The following is a 20,176-nucleotide window of genomic DNA, read 5'->3' as shown; positions in this document are numbered from 1 at the left end:
GTACACAACAATTAATGCCGGCCTGATTTAAACCTGGCAGTTAATAAGATCCCCAAACTAAAAGCCTCTGTTAACTGAAGGGTTGCAGAGGTAACGGTACCTTTATGCAAAAGGTATTAAGCTACAGCATTTTCCATAAAAAAACTAAATCATTAGAGGCTGGAAGCAATCAGGTAAGATAATGTCCATAAAATTCCAGAATGTCGAGTTCAGCAAAACACAAACTTCCAAAAACCAGGAAACAGAGTTAAGGGAAACGCCTATGCAACCTTACCTCTGCCACCCTGGGGCTGGCAATAGCCACTGGCAGTTATCTGCATGCATTCGGCTGCAGTCGCTGTGTTAGATGTACCTCTGCTGAGTGGTGGAGGCATTAGATGGAAGAGCTGGGATTGTGATATAAGGTGATCTGGGGGGGCTATGATGCGTGAGCCCCTCTTCCTGACCCCATTGTGTGGGTGAGAGATGGAAGGAAAGAGGTGCATGTGTACCTTCAGAGCCAGTACATATAGTGTTATATAAGCAGGGGGGTCCTCTTGCCTGGGGCCTGGCAGCAGCGAGGTGGGAGGGGAGTGTGGGCTGTGGTGTACTGGAAGGAGAGTGTAGACGCAATGGGTGCATAAGTGTGAAGGGGTTGTAAAAATGAGCAGATATGGCGTACTGTCTGTGGAACAGGCTGAGTATTTGAGTATAGGAAGGCGTCAGTAGCTGCTGTGCAGTACACGGCAGAGGCAAACTGCAAGCATGTGTTATGAGCACACTGGAGCAATACTCAGTTAGGGCAGAGTTAAGGCTGTGTCCCTGTACCTTCACTCTATATGTCCCGGTTTTAAGAGGTTTGAGATTTGCTCAACTCCATGTTCTGGAAGGGTACAATATAGCATCAGACAACCTCAACTGTGAGTTACAATGTCTGTCGCCGTGAATTTCCTAGCTTTGGGCGGAGGGGGGGTTATAACAGAAAGTGTGTTGTGGGTAGAAGCTAGTGGTCATTTAGGCAGTTGTAATTATCATGTAGGTCTGCAACTGAGATGGCCAGATGACAACACCTAACTCTTATGTAGCACTTTTCATTTGCAGCTCTCAAGAAGGGAAACATCATCTCTGTGGTACAGCTGAGGAAACTGAGGCAAAGAAGTGAAGTGGCTTCACCAAAGTCATCCTCCAGGCCAGTGGCAGAGCCAGGAGCAGAGCACTAGTTTTCCGAGTCCTTGTCATCTGGTCCTAGTAGGCCCCACAGATGGTATGTGATTCTTCAGTGCCCACCTCCATCGGTACACTGTGTTTAGTGGAGTGGGGAGAATCATTGTGCTTTGAAGTGCTCGGTGCATGTAGTTGCTAACAAGGCCATGACAGAAATCTCATCCATGGGCATGGCCCAAGAACTTGACAGTGTGATAATATGGTGGTGGCACAGAGTACACAGGCTCATAGAAGATTAAGGCTGGAAAGCAACTCAGGAGGTCATCTAGTCCAACTGCCTGCGAAGCAGGATCAACACCCACCAACTAAATCATCCCAGCGAGGGTTTTGTCAAGCCAGGTCATAAAAACCTCTAAAGATGGAGATTCCTCCACCTCCCTAGGTAACCCATTCCAGTGCTTCACCACCCGCATAGGGAAAAAGATTTTTCTAATATCCAACCTTGACCTCCCCAACTGCAACTTGAGACCATTGCTCCTTGTTCTGTCATCTGCCACCACTGAGAACAGCCTAGCTCCATCCTCCTTGGAGCCCCTTTCAGATAGTTAAAGGCTGCTATCAAATCCCCCCTCACTCTTCTCTTCTGCAGACTAAATCAGCCTAGTTCCCTCAGCCTCTCCTCATAAATCTTGTGCTCTAGCCACCTAATAATTTTTGTTGCCCTCCGCTGGACTCTCTCCAATTTGTTCACTCTGTGGGGGGCCCAAAACTGGACACAAATTCAGCCTCACCAGTGCCGAATAGAGGGGAATAATCACTTCCCTCGATCTGCTGGCAATGCTCCTACTAATGCAGCCCAATATGCTATTAGCCTTCTTGACAACCAGGGCACACTGCTGACTCATATCCAGCTTCTTATCCACTGTTACCCCCAGGTCCTTTTCTGCAGAACTGCTGCCTACCCAGTTGGTCCCCAGTCTGTAGCTGTGCATGGGATTCTTCTGTCCTAAGTGCAGGACTCTGCATTTATCCTTGTTGAACCTCATCAGATTTCTTTTGGCCCAATCCTCCAATTTGTCTAGGTCACTCTGTATCTTATCCTGGCCCTCCAGCATATCTACCACTCCCCTCAGCTTAGTGTAATCTGCAAACTTGCTGAGGGTGCAATCCACCCCATCCTCCAGATCATTAATGAAGATGTTGAATAAAACTGGCCAGGACCGACCCTTGGGGAACTCCACTTGTGACCGGCTGCCAACTAGACATTGAGCCGTTGATCACTCTCCATTGAGCTTGATGATCTAACCAGCTCTCTATCCATTTTATTGTCCATTCATCCAACCCATACTTCTTAAACTTACTGATAAGTTGTGGGAGACTGTATCAAAAGTTTTGCTAAAGTCAAGGTATATCACGTCCACCACTGTTCCCATATCCACAGAACCAGTCATCTCATCATAGAAGGCATGAGGTTGGTCAGGCATGACTTGCCCTTGGTGAATCCATGTTGACTGTTTCTGATCACCTTCCTCTCCTCTGAGTGCTTCAAAATGGATTCCTTGAGGACCTGCTCCATGATTTTTCTGGGACAGAGATGAAGCTGACTGGTCTGTAGTTCCCCAGATCGTCCTCCTTCCCTTTGTTGAAGGTGGGCACTATTTTCGCCTTTTTCCAATCATCCAGGACCTCCCCCAATCACCACAAGTTATCAAAGATAATGGCCAATGGCTCTGCAATCACATCAGCCAACTCCTTCAGCACCCTTGGATGCATTGCATCCGGCCCCATGGACTTGTACATGTCCAGCCTTTCTGAATAGTCCTAACACCTGTTCTTTCAGCACTGAAAGCTGTTCACCTCCTCCCCATTCTGTGCTGCCCAGAGCTGACCTTGTCTGTGAAGTCAGAGGCAAAAAAAGCATTGAGTCCTTCAGCTTTTTTCACATCGTCATGTCACTAAGTTGCCGCCCCCATTCTGTGAGGGGCCCACACTTTCCCTGACCTTCTTCTTGTTGCTAACATACCTGTACAAACCCTTCTTGTTACCCTTCATGTTCCTTGCTAGCTGCAACTCTAATTGTGTTTTGGCCTTCCTGATTTCAATCCAGCATGCTTGAGCAGTAGTTTTATACTTCTCCCTAGTCATCTGACCAAGCTTCCACTTTATGTAAGCTTCCTCTTTGTGTTTAAGTTCACCAAAGACTTCTTTGTTAAGCCAAGCTGGACGCCTACCATATTTGCCATTCTTTCTGCACATCGGGATGGTTTGTTCCTGTGCCCTCAATAAGGTTTCTTTAAAATACAGCCAGCTCTCTTGGGTTCCTTTCCCCCTCATATTAGCCTCCCAGGATGCTGCCCATCAGCTCCCAGAGGGAGTCAAAGTCTGCTTTTCTGAAGTCCCGGGTCTGTATTCTGCTGTTCTCTTTTCTTGGTTTTAACCCATAACACATGAGCCAGGGGTCCCCCAATGAAATTAATTAGGTAGCAGGTTTAAAACAAACAGAAGGAAGTACTTCACACAACTCATAGTCCACCTGTGGAACTCGTTGCCAGGCCAAAGGCACTCGTTGGCCTGTGAAGGCCAAAACTATGACTGGGTTAAAAAAGAAATTGGATAAGTTCATGAAGGATAAAGTCCATCAATGACTATTAGCCAAGATGGTCAGAGATGCAACCCCCATGTGCCAGGTGTCCTAAGCCTCCAACTACCAGAAGCTGGGAGTGGATGACAGAGGATGGACCACTCAATAATTGCCGTGTTCTGTGCATTCCCTCTGAAGCACCTGGCATTGACCATTGTGGGAAGACAGGATACTGGGCTAGATGGACTGTTGGTCTGACACAATGTGGCCATTCTTATGTTCTTCAGAGGGGGCCCTGAAAAATAAGCTGAAGTTTCAGACCAGAAAATAAGTAAATCAGGCAAATGCTTACTTGTAACTGTTGCAAAGCACAGCCAGTCTAGTCTATCCATTCAACTGTGGCCACTTCCCAAACTTTCTATGCAGGCACAGTGCATTTCAGGAAGTACTCACATCCAGATTTGACAGAGTTCTCTTGCACATGCCAAACAGAGGCTTTTCAAAAGCTTTATAACTTAAGTCAAAAACCAATTGTTTCCAAACGATAGTAAACTGATTCACTAATACGTTGCAAATAAAAGCAGAGAGTTTGGGCTATTATATGTTGCTCACGTGTCTCTGGAGTAGTGTTTGCAATCCATGAATCCCAGAAGCTGAACAAGTTTTATCAGCAAATGATTGTCCAAAGTTATATTACAAAAGTTTGAGTAATTTTCTGATTTGAAAATTTTCAGTCATCTGACGAGGCAGCACAAATACCACGGAACTTAGGACACCAGTCATAACAAGCCCACTGCACATATGAAGAGAACAGCTTGCTGACTGACTGCAAGTGATTTCTGCTTCAGGACCTCACAGCCAAGTACTGGCTAGCCTAACCATGCTCGGTGATGAGATCTGACATGATCTCAACCCAAAGTACAATGATGGTTTCTTACCGCCAGTCAGTGGCACACCACAGTTCACAGCAGCATGCTGCTCCCATCCACATGCTCCTCCCTTGCCCCTATTCTTTACCTTTCAGCCTCGCCCCCCCAAAAGAGGGTCAAAAGTCCAGTAACATTTATTGAACACCAAGAGGGTGTTCATCTCTACACAAACATGAAGGATGCAACAGTACCTACACCAGATAGCTTAACCTGAACAAATTAGCCTCCCTTTAACTGTTGTGAATCTGAAGGTGCCTCACAACATATTCTGTTTTTCTCATCCTGCAAATTGAAGCAGTTTAGCTTATTTTTTCTCTTGTAGAAAAGCCCAAGAGTTTGTAGCTGCAGCTGCTCCAAAAGGGCCAGAAAGACTGCAGAGCTCCACAAAGAGAGGGACCAGAGCAAAGTACCCTAACAGCATGGAGCAGCCTCCCTGTTGCCAATTTCTGAGCCAGATCCTTTGTAGGGCAAAAGGCGGGTGACCTATTTCGCTAAACACAGGGAGTTCATGCATCCAGTAGACAGTGCAGTCACAAATATAGCTCTGCAAAAGTCCATTTCCAGTTTTCTCCTGCCTATCAAGAGCCCAGTCATACAGGTAAGAAGGGGAGGCTAGCTAGCCCTCTGCAGAAATGTCACTTGTTGGAGCTACTCAACTAGAAGCCACGGCTTTGTGTCTTGCAGATGACACAGGGCTTGGGCAGTTTTGTATGGCTCTGGTGCAACCAACTCTCCGGGCAGGAAGGAGGGAGAGTGAGGCAGGAGTTACTTACATGTTCCGCTCCCTGTCATTGCTCTCATACTCCAGAAAGACGATCTGCCGGGGATAGTGGCCACAAATTTCCCCATTCACATTCTGGACCAGGCTGTAACAATAGTCCCTGCCGAACAGCTCCAGGCAACGCTTCTCAATCCTCTCCACCTGCAGGAGGGTGAGAGTCAGCTCAGGGGCCGGAGCTCAGGCTGCTCCTTCCCCTCAGGACACACACCACCTCTGCTACACTCCCCGCCAGCGGCCTTGCCCTAGACAGGAAGGGGTGGCCCTGACGGGACCTTGGCCCAGCTGCAGGCTGGGTGTCTTTCGGGGGTTTCATCCCCGCCCGAAAGGGGAGAGTCAGGGCGTTTCTCAGGCCAGGGGAGCAGAGGGGATGTCCCTCAGGTCGGTCTCGGCACAGCCGGGGGCAGGACAGGACAGGGGAGAGTCTCTCAGGAGGCCGGCTCGGCCGGGAGGGGCGGGGTGCCCGGTCTCTCTCGGGGCTCTCAGCCAGACCAAAAGCGGGGTGGGTTTCTCAGGGGCCGGCGGCGGGAGGAGGTGAGCGGGGCCCCCCGCGGGCTGGGGGAAGAGCGGGCTCGGCCCGCGGAGGGTGGGGGGGAAGCGCGGCGGGGCTCGGGCTCTCACCTTCGCGCTGCTCCCGGTGCCGCCGCCTCCGTCCTTGGCCCGAAACTGCGCCCGGGAGAACTCGAGCAGCAGCTCGGCCAGCGCCCGCTCCCCGCAGCCCGCCGGGGGGCAGCCCCGGGCCCCCGCCATCCCCGCCCCGCTCACGGCCCCCGGCCCATCGCGGCCCCGCCCGCACTCGGCCACCGGGCTGCCGCCTGCCCCGCTCCCACTTCCGGGGTCGCGACTCGCACCGGAAATTCGCTGCGGACCCAACCAATCCGCTGCCCAGAGGGGACAGAGACGTTTCGTCCCTTCCGGGCCCTAGCGTGTCGTCATCACCTGGCGACACGATACCACCCGTCCTCCTGTCGCTCGCGCCCGCTATAGCTGCGCGCGCATGCCCCGCCCCCACGTGGTCGGGAGCGAGCGAAGCTGCCCTGCCCTGCCCTGCCCTGCCCTGCCGGCTAGGGGCGGGCCCCGTCACGTGCGCAGCGCCCCTCCCCCCTCCGCCGGCGCTATATAGGCTCCCGCCGTGCGCGGCGCGACCGTCCGCGCCTCAGCCGGGCCGGGCCGCTGCTGCTCTGAGGGGCGGGGGGGGACACGGAGAAATGGCGCCGTCAGCGGGGCCGCGGGAAAGGCGGAGCCCGGAGCGGCCCAGCCCGTCTGCCCCGGCGGCTGCGGCTCGGCTGGCCGCTGTGCGCGGCGCTGTACGTGGCGGGGCCGTGCCGGGGCCGTGCCGGCCTTCCCGCGGCGGGGCAGGGTCCGAGCGCCGCGCCCCGCGCAGCCGGAGAGCAGCGGCCGCCCTGGGCCGTTCGGTGCCGGCCTGGCCGAGCTGCACACACACACACCCACAACACACACCCACACCGCGGTCGGGGAGCCGGGCGTGCCGAAGGCCTGCCTCACACAGCGATGGGCGGGGCGGGCCGCAGTACAACGGGGCGGTGCCGGGGGCGGAGCACGTCTCGCTGTGCCGGTCACCCGTGTGTGTGTGTGTGTGAGTGTGTGTGTGAGTGTGACTGCGACTGCAGTGGCCGGGCGAGCAGATCCGTTCGTGGCTGGGACACAGCGGCGGGATCCCAGGCGTGTGACCCCGCAATCCCAGCTCTGCGGGACTCCGGCGGGGACCTGCAGCCCGGGGGCTGGCTGCCTTCGCTGCATTCCCTGCCGCCCCTTCTTCCTCTCCAGCGCTGTCACAGTCAGCGGTTCTGCAGGGACCCACCGCCTGCACCCTGTAAGACATTCCCTTCAGCCAGTTAGCAACGCGTCAGGCCTAGAACTCTGAGCAGACACACAGCCCTGCAGAAAACCCCCGTAGGGGGAGCTGACAATAGAGCGTTTCGGGGACTTGGACCCCAGAACAGTGTCCAGGTGTCCAACCATGAGAGTCAGGGCCAGGAATTGACACACAGCAGGAAGGTGAGCTGCCTCCGCTGATACCTAACCGCAAGCGGGCCATGCTAAGGAAGTGAAGTGTACGATGACAGGTTGAGATCACTGACATACTAACCTACAGGAGATGAACACTCCAGCGTTACTAGGTGAGGATGTACAAATAAGGCAAAGGAGGAAAAACCCTAAAGAATATGCATCAAAACAGTGGTGTCAGCGTCCCCCGTTATGGAAGTTAGACCCTGCCCGGGGCAGTAGGAGAAGGAGCTGTAGTCCTTGGGAGGTGCCCGAATGATGGCCGTTGGTGCTGCACATTCCGTAGTGTCTATCTCCCTTTCTGAGTTGGGGGGCTTGTGACTGCTCCATGTATTGATAAACTATGGCAAATATAGAAGAGTTCCTACAGTGTGAGTGTTACAGATGTGCACAGCAGGGTTTCCACTATAGAATAATTTGAATCATACTGGGCCTGATCTTGGGACAAGATCCTATCAACCCTCAAAGTGATAACTGGGAATTCCTAAGTAATCAATATATATAATCTATAGATCAGGCCACATACCCTACAATACACAGCAAACATTACCCAGAATGCATTGAACCTGAAGCAGCAATTGGCACCTCGGGTAACACAATGCAACACATTTCTGTTGATTGATACACGCTGCACTGTATGGATGCAATCCTTTGCTAACAAGTATTTTAAAGCAGCACATGCACAGCAGTGTAGCCTGACGTAACTGGTGCAGTTACACTGAGAGACCTGCAAGTCCACGGATATCCGCTTCATATTCACGGCTCATTTTTGCAGGTCAGATGCAGATACAAATTTTGTATCTGCACAGGGCTCTAGTTACACTGGTTACATTGATATAAACCACTCTTGCATATAGACATGCCATAGACCTCCTGGCTGGGGCAGTCTTGCCTGATCCTGTTCTGGAGGTTGGAAGCTGAGGCCCTTGTGTTCAGTGTGTGTGCACAAGGGAGAGAGTGAATATGGCCTTGGACAGTTTGTGTTCAGTGCCAGGAAGCCATGCCTCCTTCCTGGTGTGTTCACAGATAGGAATGGGTTCCCACTGCAACATGAGTGGACCTGGAGCCTTCCATGGGCTTCATGCATGCAGGGAAACCAATGACTAGTTCTGGAAAAGGGGCCTGTCGGGCCCTAAGAAGCCTCATGCCATTAAAGGGGAAGTTCCAGTATCTGAGCAGATTCCTCCTGCCTGCCATGCTCCAGCCAGGTCTTCATGCCAGCTCTGTCCCCTCTGCACCTTCTTGCACCCCACACAGCTCCCTGTGGCTTGTCCAGGGAGCCCTGTCCCGGCCAGTCTCAGTGAGCCAATGCTTCCTGCTTGGCAGGTGTCCGTATTGTACTCTCTCTTTGTGACGCTCATACAACCCCTTGTGAAGGGCTGGACCAAGCTAAGAATTAGCTCTGCCCCAGGCTTGCTGTTCCCAGAGCTTTGACCTAAAAAGAAAGCGAGCTCAAGGTGTTGCTGGTCTAGGAGCTTGCAGCTGCCATCATGTACATCCCTGCTTCTGCTCCTGCTCCTGCTCCTGCTCCAGCCCCATCACACAAAGCGGTTGGGATTCTCTCTCTGTCCTGCGTCAGCATGTTGCCTGCCAGACTACTTCATCCAGAGGCCAGAGTGCCTGCCCTCTGCAGGCTTGCAGCCCAGTCTCCAGCCTCCCCCCCCTCGAAATCTAATTACCTCACATCGTGATGCCTCCATGCCAAGGCAGATCTGACCTGTCCCGCTGCTTTGTCTCTGGCTTGTCTGAGCTGTGCTGAAAGGCACTCAGACACTCTCAACAGCTGCAAGGCCTGGCACAGGATCCTGCAGGAGTCAGAGGAGCCATTTTGTCAAGGCTTTTCATGCCTCACTAGGCTTCAGTTCCAGCAAGTGGTTCTGACATGCAGCAAAGAAGCAGGAGTTTGTCCTACTCTGTGCATGGGCAGCCAGCGAGAGCAAGGAGGCAGCAGTGCACAGGAGCAGTCAGACATCTGCCAGGGCTCAGAGCCTCTCTCCATTTACACTTCACAGTGAAGGGGCTCTCCAGGGGGCAGAGCAATGTCAGCTGGCTTCAGAAGGCACAGACACATGCCTGCTGCTGAGCCCCAGATGAGACTGCTAGCTAGCATCCTGCCCCAGGGGCGGGGGAAGGAGGCTGTGTCCAAGGGCTGGGACAGACTCCATTACTGAACACCAGGATGTTTCCTGCTCCAGGGCCCATCGTGTTGACTGGGGACTGCCTCATGCTGGCTGAGCCCCTGGGGAATTCTGCAGCCTCCTCTTTATCACAACCCGACTCAGGCACATTGCAGGTCTCCCCCCTCTGGCCTGTTTAACAGTAAATCTCCACGCATGATTCTCCTCCAGCACAGTCAATGTTGCAGACTATGCAGCCGCAGCAGGACGCAGCTCCCCGACAGGCCCAGCTAGGACTGCAGGGATATTGCATGAAGGTGAAATAAAAGGTTTTAGAAACAACCATCCTTTAGATTCTTTGATTGTTAGTTAACTCGACAAGAAGGATCTCACATGGCACAGAAACGTATTTCTGAACGGGCAGCCCAGTGTGTGCTGGGATCCTGCCTCCCGAAGCTGCAGTGCAGGTCATTGCAGGGGACAGGGAGAGCACGTTACATGGGCTGTATAATGAAACTCAGACCAGCCCACGGTTTCCCAGGTGCCCCTTGGGGAATGGCGGTGCCAATATTTGGCCACGTTTGCATCTGCCTCTCCTGCTTGTACTGAGGGAGCTGCACACCTCTGCTCTCCGGCAGACAGCTGTGGAGAAATGAAGAGCAGCACTGCTCTTACCTCCAGAAGGCAAATGAATGCAGTCAGAGGTGGGATTGCTCTGCATATTTCTCAGTCCACTGCTCCAGTTCCAGAACTGGCTTTTCACTAAATGACGTTCGTTTTAAGTGAGCCTCTCTGGCTGCGGAGAGAGGAGTTGCAATGTTGGGGCTAACATCCTGCAGCATACACTGGACTTTGTGAAGTTGTTCAACAAATGTGTGGCCACTTTCCTGGCTTAATTCACTAGCAACCCCGATAGCAGCACTTCATTCATCTGTTGTTCCAAAAGCTCATCTTTAGATGGCCTCTGATGACCTCTGACTTCTAGATGGCCTCTCCCCAGTGTATACGCTGGAAAACCCTTTGTCTCCTGTTCTTGTGTAAATCTTGGGAAGGCGGCTCGCCTTGGGTTTGGTCTCTGGGCTGGCTGGCTCTTCCCGCTGACTGTGTCCCTGGGTCCGCAGCCAGGCCCAGAGCGATCTGCACAGCACCAGCCAGCGGCAACCCTGGCCCAGCCCTGCAGACGTGGGGCCGCTGCTGCCTTCTCCCAAGACGGGCAGTCTGGGAGCCAGGTCAGCCAAGCAGCAGCCAAGGCTGCTGTTACTCACAAGCCAACGTTTCATCCCCACCTTCTGTCTCTTCCGGTGCACGCTGCTGTCCCCTCCCCACAGCCAGGCTGTTCCAGGTTACTTGGAACTCCTTCAACAAGGGCTACACAACTAGTGCTTCATTGCTCCTGAAGCCCTGCCCAGACACAGGCCAGGTACTGACTAACCACTGCCACAGCACTGCAGCCTGGGAGGAGGCTCTGCAGGGAGGGTGAGTTCTGCTCTGGGATACGGAAGAGACGGCTCGGACATTGCACTCCACTCCCAGGCAGAGCCTTCTCCCTTTCTCAGCTCTAGCCTTCGCTTTCCTCTCCTCCTGTTCAATCCCCTGGCAGTCTCTGCTGTTTGTGCAGGTCCCTCCCTGGGGCAATTGTCCATGGTGGCACCCCCTGACCGTGGCAGCTTCATGATGGCGCTTGCTGCCCACTGCACTGCAGGAAGTGCAGGACCCGATTCTCACGTGGTGGGCCCTTTACGTTGCCCTGCAGAATCAATGTAATTTACAGTCACGTTAAAGCCACTGACACGTTCAGAGCAGAGCAAAGGCCACAGCGTGAGTGAGAATCTGGCAGTGAATGTTTTGGAGCCTGCCTGAAGCAGGTGGGATCTTGCTTAATGTGCAGATTTCTGTCTCTTCCCTCCTGTCCCAAACCTGGACGCTGAATGTAGCCACCAGATGGGGCGAGGGATTCAATCCCTCTGCCACTCTGCCCAGCTTTCTGGGGCGCACGTATGGACAGGGCCCTGCAAATCCGCAGCTATCTGCTGCATGCTGCGGACCATTTGTTGCGGATCGTGGATCGGATGGTCATGAAGGTCCGGACCTCCATGACTTCTGGGGCAGGGCTGGAGCAGCTGCCAGCCAGGGGCACAGCCGGAACAGCTGCTCAGCTGTTAGGCGGGTGGCTAATGGGAGGCTGCTGGCTGTAAAACAGCCCATGTGCGGCTATGGCTAAATCCAAAAGAGGGAGGGCGGGTTGCAGGTCAGGTAAACGTTGATTCCAGCGGATGCGGATCCACAGATTTGTATCTGCTCAGGGCTCTACTTATGGAGGCAGCTCTCAGGAGCCAGATGCCAGCCCGGGCTCTGCACAGTGCCGTCCCATTCTCACGCCATGCTCTGCCATCTCCCACCAGTTCAGGCATCCCCGGCTGCCCGGCAACTTGTACCGTCATTTGTGCCGTACACAGTAAAGGCCAGGTTTGTGGGAAATGCTGCCATTCCCACTGGCTTGCACTGGTGTACATGACAGCGCAAGGTGCAGGGCAACAGAGACTCTGGCCCTCCCTCCTCCTCTCCCCCACCTCTCTGAGCTTTTTCTCTTGATAACCCTTCAACCTTGCTCTGCTCCTCCAAGCCCCTCCTGGTCACGCACTGCTTCTGGAACCTCCAGCTACTGGCCATGACTCCACTTCCTTGCCTCCAGCATGTACAGTTACTGGACAGCTGTCAGCCCAACCTCATGATAGCTGTGCCTAGGCCTCCTGCTACCAGGCACCCCTTCCTCTGGCTTGGCATTCCAACTCGGAGTGTGAATTCATCTCACAGCTGTGCCCATCACACCGACGGTGCTGCGGAAGTAACACGATGGAGAATAATGGACAGCTGAGCAAAGGTCTGGGTGGCAGAACAGCTGGGTTCTAGGCTGGGTTCTAGGCAGGTGTGGGGTCTAGTGATGGGATCTGGGGCTGGGAGTTAGGCCTTCTGTGTTCTAGTCCCGACTCTGACACTGTTTTGCTGTGTGACTTTGGAAAGTCATTTGACCTTTCTCTGTGCTGCACTTTCATGTAAAGGGGACTCAGCGATACTCATCATCTCTTTGAAGTGCTTAGAGATGTCGGCACAAGAGTGCTACACGTGCAAAGGGTTCCCCTCATGCCACAGGTGGGGCTGGAAGCAGCACTTATAAATGAGGCTGCCTCACGCTTTCCCTAAGATCCTGTTTCCAGTTGCCAATAACTTTGCCAGACTTTATCTGTTCAGGCTGACGGGCCCATGCCAGGCATCTGGGTCAGGCAGATATTATTTTTTTTAAAGTTTAAGGAAAAATAGTTCATCTGTTTCCAGGAATGAGATTCGGGAAAAATTGACCAAGTTAAAAATGTTGCACAACCATTTACTTGAGCAGCTCTAGGAGCAAGGATTTGTAAGTTGACCTTTGTGTCAGAGATGTGCCTTTCGCAATTCTTGGGGTGGGGGGGGATCCACATCCAAATTATTAGCCTCTGAAAAATCTCCATTTGTACACGCTCCGTAGCAGCTTGTCGGAGTGTCCCAGCTAAATTCTCCAAAGCTTCTGTCTGCACTGAGCATATTCCAGGCCTGGGCTGTAGAGATACGTAAGGAAAGTCCTGCTTTGCTCCTCCTGGCTGGTGGGTACCAGAACCGAGAGCAGAGAAACCCTCCCTCCTGTGTTCTCAGTGCTGCCCCTCTTGGTGTCCATGCAGCTGGAGGAAAAGGGAGAAGCCGCCTGACTGGAATGCAGGATAGCCAGGAAAAGGAGGGTCTGTAACCACTAGCCACGCTTCCTCCAGAACCTGGAACAGAATCCAGGATTCTGCATCTTAGCGCTGTTCTGCTGTCTGCCCAGAGCTGTGAAACCCACTGGCGAAGCGTGTGTCTCAGCCTCCTCTAGTAGCCAACCCACACAGAGAGAAGAAGCCTACAACTACTTTCACTTACTCCTGTGCTGTGGATCTAAGATCCCACCCTGCTGATGATCCCCCCTGGGCAGGGAGCCAGTCTGATTCCTCAAGAACTTGTGGGTTCAATTTGCTTTTTAAAAAAATGTAGGAAATTAAATTTTAAAAACCAAATTAAAAGATGTTGGGTTTACAAAGTCAAGCACTAGCAGATGCCAGATTTACAGGTCCCTGCACAACCTGCCCCTGTGCACGCGCAGAACATCATTTTAATAACACGATCCCATGTTATATTTTCCACAGGATCCCCCCATTCAGTGCACAGAAAGGACAGCTGTGGAGAGGAATCAGGCTGTGGTCTGTGGGACCCAGCCTCAATTATTGCTCATATTGCTTCTGAGGGGCAGGGAGCAGTACTTGCAGTCAGCTCTGCCTTCCTTCAGGCTCTTCACCCCTCCCCCATTTCCTTTCTCTCTGTTTATCTGCTCCCAGCTGCTGCGGGTGGTCCCTCTCCAATTAGCCCTTCTATTGTGGCTCCACTTGTTAATCAAGCCTCTGTCTAGGCCCCAATTAACCTATATTGGTGGGGATTTGAGTGACAGGAACTGTCAGCTCCTGGCCCAGAACGCTGTCACAGGGAGGTTTGCTTCCCCCCACTCTGGTAACCCATTCTGTGCAATCTCTGTGGATAAATAGTCCTGGTGCTGCACCCAAGATCTTCTGTCTCAACTTTCCCCTCCAGTGCCCATAAACATGCATGGGCACCTGCACCTCTTCAGCTGTGCCCCGCCAATCAAAGCTCTCTCCCCAGAAGATCCCAGTAGCGTTTGCTGAGTTCCACTCAGCTCCAATAACCTTCCATTGGGCACTCAGTCTAGCCAGGATATTTTCAGAGTTCCTCTACAACACTGTAACTGGAAGGGTGGTAATTTATTCCCCCTCCCCTCTTCGAATGTCTGTGCTTCTGGCCATAATTTAACACAGAGCAAATGGAACATTCGAAGAGTCAGAATTTGGTGCTCAGCTCCTGAAGACACAGCATGCTGTAAAACGCTGGGTAGTCTGTCAAACCAAGTCCTCGCTCTCTCAATGGGCACTCAGAATCAGTGGACACTTTTGATAGTTTGGGCCTTCATCTCTCTGCCTCAGTTCTCCTCTGTAAAATGGGAATAATACCATCCTGCCCCCTGGAGGTGTTAGCACCGTACACTCATCAGTAGTCGTGAAGTTCCCAGACCGAAACAGCCAGGAGTAAAGTAACAATTCTGTACTCAGTGGAGGGGTTGGATGGTGTGCAGACTAAATAATAATGCACACACTTGGGGTCACAAGCGACCTTCATTCCGGCATTTTCTAACTTTGGAATGCTTGACTCTGCAACTTTAACATCGACTGTGTGTGGAGCAACGGTTACAACTCATACATCGTGACAGCGAAGTCTCTTCGCTCCAGCTGCCTCTCACTACGGCAAGGCCTGGCACTAGCTAACCAGCCAATTGGCAGCACCACATGGGAAAAAGGTGCAAACTAGGGGAAGCCACTTGTGCTGTATGGCTGCCCTGGCACTGGATTTCCCAGTGCTGCTGCAAGGAACGGAGTTACTTGGTAATTGTAGCCCCGGCTCCTGATCTATCTGTAAGCCCTTTGTCTCCAGTTCCTGTTTATTCCTCACTGACTTGGCTCTGCTGTGGGACAGACATGCCTTTCCAGCAGGCCGCTTTCTCTACAAGTTCTTTTCTCTTTCTCTTGGTTAGGTTAGTTTCTTGTCCCCCTTTGCCCAAGCCCTCAGCTACTCCCCCTTTGCAGTCTGACATGGGCTTTTCTCTCCCTCATCCGCCTCATCCCTGCTCAGCCGACAGGGAATCGGTTGCTCAGCATCTCCAGTATGAGATCCAGAAGCCACCCACACAACCCTGGAAATTATGTGATTTCCCCCCCCCCGGTCTGATTGACAATCATCTTCAGGGGACCACCGCCCAGTTCGCCTTGCTCCAACCACCCAGGGTCACAGCAGGTTTCTGACAGACAGACAATGTTATTTGGGCTAAAACATACATCACAGAGAATGTAACGTTTCCTGTACCACTGTGAGTGCCTATCATGTGGTCCACTCACCACTAGGACACCTCCTTGCCACGTCTAGGGATTAGCTCCACGCAGGTCTGACACCCCTTCTGCGGCTTGCTGCACACCGTCACCATCACCATCACCGCTCGCTGCACCTCGGGTGCTGTGTCATCATGGCTTGGGCCTCCCGCCAGGTACTATGCATTGTCCCCTTCTCGGATAGCAAAGTCTTTCCATACGCATGGTGCCAGGCAGCCTTCTCTGTCACATCCCTTCCCCAGGGGTTGGTAGGGGAACCTGGGCCCACCGCTACTCCGGGTTCCAGTGCCTGCTCTCCCTCAAACCCTGGTGCTCTTTCCCTGGACTCCTTCCTACAGCTCCTGGCTCCCCTCTCTGTGGCTTACCAGCTCACACTCCCTCCTCCTAGGGAGTGACTGCAGACTACTTCCCTGCAGCTTCCTTCGGCTGCCAGCTTCCTGGCTTTATACCAGCCCCTTCTATTCCGCCCCTGCAAGGCTCCATCTTCAATCAGTCTTTCAAGCTCTGGCTCTTCCCCAGGTGCAGCCTATCAGGTTAATTATCCTATTTTACTGGCTCTGCTTGTGTGAGGCGAACACCCCACCACAGGGCCTCTCATTGTACCACATGACGCCCCCCGGGGCCTTGTCGGTGCCAACAGGACTGTAACAGCAAGGAGCTCCTGGGGGTGGGAAATAGCCTGAGCCCAGATCACTATTTGTACATGGCCATAATCCCTGTGAAACACAAATGGAAAAGCAGCAGGACTGCTGGTGCTGCAGCAGCTAAATTCCGTTCCTCACGAAGATCCTCCAGATCCAGCTCAGAGACCACGGCAGAGCTGCAAGGAGGTGCCTGGCTCCAGTGCACAGGACAGCTCAGCAAAGAGCTCAGCATCACAATGCCCTTCGTAGGGTAAGAGTAGCTTACGTTTGCTTAAGGAAATATACCTGTGTTGTAAAGAGAGACCCTGATTAGCAGGTGGAAGGAAGGCCTTGAAAATAGTGAGGAACAAGGCCAGAAGGGATGGAGTGGGTAGAACGTCTGATTCAAAGAATAACTAATGACATAAGGGGAAGTTTCTAAAAAGAAGGCCTCTGACTAGCAGGGATGAGTGCAGATAGCTTTAAATAAGTCAAAGAAAATCTGTCTTAAAATGAGCCCGCACAGCCTTTCCCAACCCACACGCTGGTGTTAAAGCGTACATACACCCAGGTGCAATAGGAAAACTGGTGGGCACCGAGCAGCTGGGGAGGAAAGGCCCTGGGAAGAAAGGTGGTTATAAATAGTCTCTGGATGAAGACTGGAAGTAAGGATGAACTGTCTCCAATTGATTTTTAGCTACAGTCAGTAATTGTTAAAGGGGATAAAAAGTAAACTCTTAACGGGCCCATTGCTAATACCTGCCTGACCGCGCTGGAGCTGACCAATGTGGGTCTAAGCACTATGGGTGTAGCCCGTTTGTCAGTATTTTGATCCAATGCTTATAAAGGGTTTGTTACTGTTTGGTTGGACTACATTGCTTATTAGTGAGGCTTTTTCAGCACGTTTAGTGGCCTTTGGATTGCATACAGGAATTTGTGGTTAAATAAGCATTTGGTGGTTTCCCGTGTGACTATTTCCAGCATGCTGACTCCTTGCCATATAAAACGACTGCCTCCAGTGGCGGCTGCTCCAAGCGTCACTGCTTCACAATGGCCCATCTATATCCCAGCTCTCATCTGGGCCCTGCAGCCAATCAGAGCCCACCTTTGCATGTCCTTAGGTCCCTGCTTCCCAATCAGGCACCTATCTGGGCACCTGTGGAGACCTGCTCGTGGCCTGTCAGTTCTCCCCACCGTAAGTCTGGTGAATGCCATTGTATATGCACAGTGTGATGTGCTGGAGCCTGACCCTGCAAACCTCGCATACTCAGGACTCCCAAGGACTTCCAGCAGTGCAGGACTGGGCCCCTGCTGTGTACTGCCTTGGCTACCCTGACCTTTCTCTCCCCACTTTATCCAGAACTTACAAGCATCCAGTAAAATGCCAGGAATCCCAATGACTTCATTTCTATCGTCCCTGTCAGCCAGAAAGGAACCCAGTGACATAGACAGGAGTGGCGAACCTGAGACCTCAGTGCTAATGTAGGGAATTCCCTTTCCAATGGCCTGTGGCAGCACAATCCCATTCCCAGTCGCCAAGGCAGACCGCCAGCCACTGGTGCAGGGGCAGGACAAGCATTTGAACATTTAACATTTAAAAAAATATTCTGCTGGAATTAAGAGAAATGTTTCCTCAACACAGATTTCCAGTGGACTTTGTGAATCATTCTGAGCTCTCCCCTAAATGTTTCTGGTAACTTTCCTGCTCTCACCACAGGGGATGGGGGGAGCAGCACCAGCATTGGCTAAGTACTCCTCTTTCTGCAGGAAGGCTGTGACCTGGCAAGGTTCATAAAGACAAAATAAGTGAGATGTGGAATTCAGGAAATCAGGAAATCAAAATAGATGTGGAATTCAGGAAATCACGGGAAATCTCAAACATGAGACCCTCTGATCCCAGGTCCCAGTGACCCCTGAAACAGCAGATCCTGTGCACAGGAGAAATGACTCTCCCCAACCCCCAAAAGCCATATGGAAACATGTCAGCTGCTTAACAGCGTGCTGCAGTTTAGACCAACAGCCATGCACAAGAATCCTGCATCCAGCTGAAACAGCAGCAAGGATTCAAGGAGACAGGACGAATCGCCAGAGTTGGAACAGGTCAAATGAGCCATGCAGAGTGCCCTATCTTCTTTCAGACCCGAGCTTCCTCTCTCCCCAGCCTCCTCTGCTGCCTGCGCTGACAGGCTCCTGGACCAGCTTCTGACTCTCCCTGCATGGCGGATGAGCCTCACTGTGAAATGAGCTTCGAGAAATGTACATAAATGTCTACCTGATGTGGTTAATAAGGGGACCGTGGTTCTAACATTCTCAGGGTCGGGTAAATCAGGAGGGGTTGGCTCATTCCCTTTTACTGTAGGAAAATTGTGTTTTACGCTGGTGGAAAGTCACTAAGAACACAGTCCGTGTATAAATAGCTCTGCTGTACATAGCAGAGACAATGGAGAAGCGCTCGCTCGGAGGATGTGAACTGAATGCTTCGTGTCACTGATCATGTTTAGTCAGTGGGATTCCCAGTGGCTGCTTTAGGCCAAGCACTTGATACCATCCAAACAGCAGGAGCACTTAAAGAAAATAAAACCATGGCAAAGTAAAATACTTTGTACAGAAAATAAATACAAAACACTGACAGAAACCCTGGGAAGACAGGCCCTTTGTTACGCAGAACTCAGAGTAACCGAGGAACATGCTCTGCTGAGTCCAAGCCCCTTCTGTTGTCCAAGGTCCCATTTGTTGCCTGTCCTAGTTTGTATCGTTTTTAATGTAAAGATGCCAGAAGAGATTAAGATCATAGAGTCAGATTGGGCAGTGAGAGCTGTGTGAATGGCCCGGGGAGACTCAATCCACAGCAAAGAGTTATGGGGGATTGTGTGATGGTGCAGACCTGGCATAGGGCAGGGGTTCATATAGCACACACCCTCCTTGCTCCAGGAGCTATGGGAAAGGGGGATGTGGTCAGGACTGTATTGTGCTACCTGGATCCTGGGCCGCGCATTCACCCCCCTGTGACTGATACCACCCAGCAGCCCTGGCTGTTCTGACACAGTACACAGCGGGAATAGACGCAGCGTGGCACCCGGACTAGACCAGTGTAAGTGGGTGTTTCATTAGAACATCACAACAGCCATACTGGGTCAGACTAACGGTCCATGTAGCCTCGTATCCTGTCTTCCGACAGTGGCCAGCCATTGCCAGAGACTTCAAAGGGAATGAATAGAACAGGGCAATTTTAAATGCAGTTTTGACATCCCCTGTTGTCCAGTCCCAGCTTCTGGCAGTTGGAGGTTTAGGGACACCCAGAGCATGGAGTTCCGTCTCTGACCATCATGGCTAATAGCCATCCATGGACCTGTCCTCCATGAATGTATCTAAATCTTTTTGAACCAGACTGTCAGGTCTGAGGCCTTCTTCTGCAGTAAAGACAGAAGCCATGAGCTAAGTTGCAGAGTCACAGTTTCATGTTCCATCAAAATTGCACCAAAACAATGTAATATCAGGCTGTTAAGAAGGCGTTCCTGTCCTAATGATACCTACCACCACCAGATAAAGAAACAGACCTCAAGCTGTTTAAAGAAAACTTTGTCCAATAGCATTCTGTCTGGCAAGAAACCACTTATCAACAGCTGTGATTGGGAAATCTACACTTCTCTATTGTTTTGCCTTTATGGCCCCTCCTTCCCTATTGTTCATCTGGATGGTCTCTGTCTGATCCTTTACTTGAGTCTGGCTGTTGCATAACTAATTTTGCAAGATTGGAACCAAGTGAGGTGGTGGGGTCTGATTGATTAAAGAAGAGTTAAGTAAAAATAATTGGCTAACATACAAAGAGGCAGGACTCAAGTTTCACTATAAACACTGGGGTCCAAGAAGAAATGAGAGAAGAACTCACCTCCAGGACATAGCACAGCTCAAGATTAAAGCTGCCAGAATACCCATGACCATGCCGAGCAGCAGCAACAGGAG

At 52.0% G+C, this 20,176-nt stretch overlaps 1 protein-coding gene and 1 pseudogene across 6 annotated transcripts in view; both read right to left on the bottom strand.

Annotated features, from left to right (window-relative positions):
- The window catches only part of MTMR14 (myotubularin related protein 14), a 57,992-nt gene extending 51,750 nt beyond the window's left edge, over positions 1 to 6,242 (bottom strand). For 4 of the 6 annotated variants that reach the window (XM_067540545.1, XM_067540572.1, XM_067540563.1 and 1 more), the window contains exons 1-2: positions 6,053 to 6,242; positions 5,427 to 5,575 (exon numbers count right to left, since the gene is read on the bottom strand). In XM_067540545.1, the coding sequence (XP_067396646.1) occupies positions 5,427 to 5,575; positions 6,053 to 6,181 (278 nt within the window). In that variant the 5' untranslated portion in view covers positions 6,182 to 6,242. The remainder of the gene's footprint in view (positions 1 to 5,426; positions 5,576 to 6,052) is intronic. The other 2 variants (XM_067540536.1, XM_067540553.1) reach the window with 2 other exon arrangements.
- Positions 6,243 to 10,044: 3,802 nt separating this feature from the next.
- Positions 10,045 to 10,856, bottom strand: LOC137149319 (corrinoid adenosyltransferase MMAB pseudogene; annotated as a pseudogene).
- Positions 10,857 to 20,176: the final 9,320 nt, after the last annotated feature.

The sequence above is a fragment of the Emydura macquarii genome, unplaced genomic scaffold, assembly GCF_026122565.2.
Source record: "Emydura macquarii macquarii isolate MOO-44397 ecotype Brisbane River unplaced genomic scaffold, CSIRO-AGI_Emac_v2 contig_71, whole genome shotgun sequence".
In the NCBI taxonomy this organism is placed as follows: domain Eukaryota; kingdom Metazoa; phylum Chordata; order Testudines; family Chelidae; genus Emydura; species Emydura macquarii.
The sequence above is the reverse complement of the archived record's forward strand: the minus strand, read 5'-3'. Positions and strand labels throughout refer to the sequence as shown.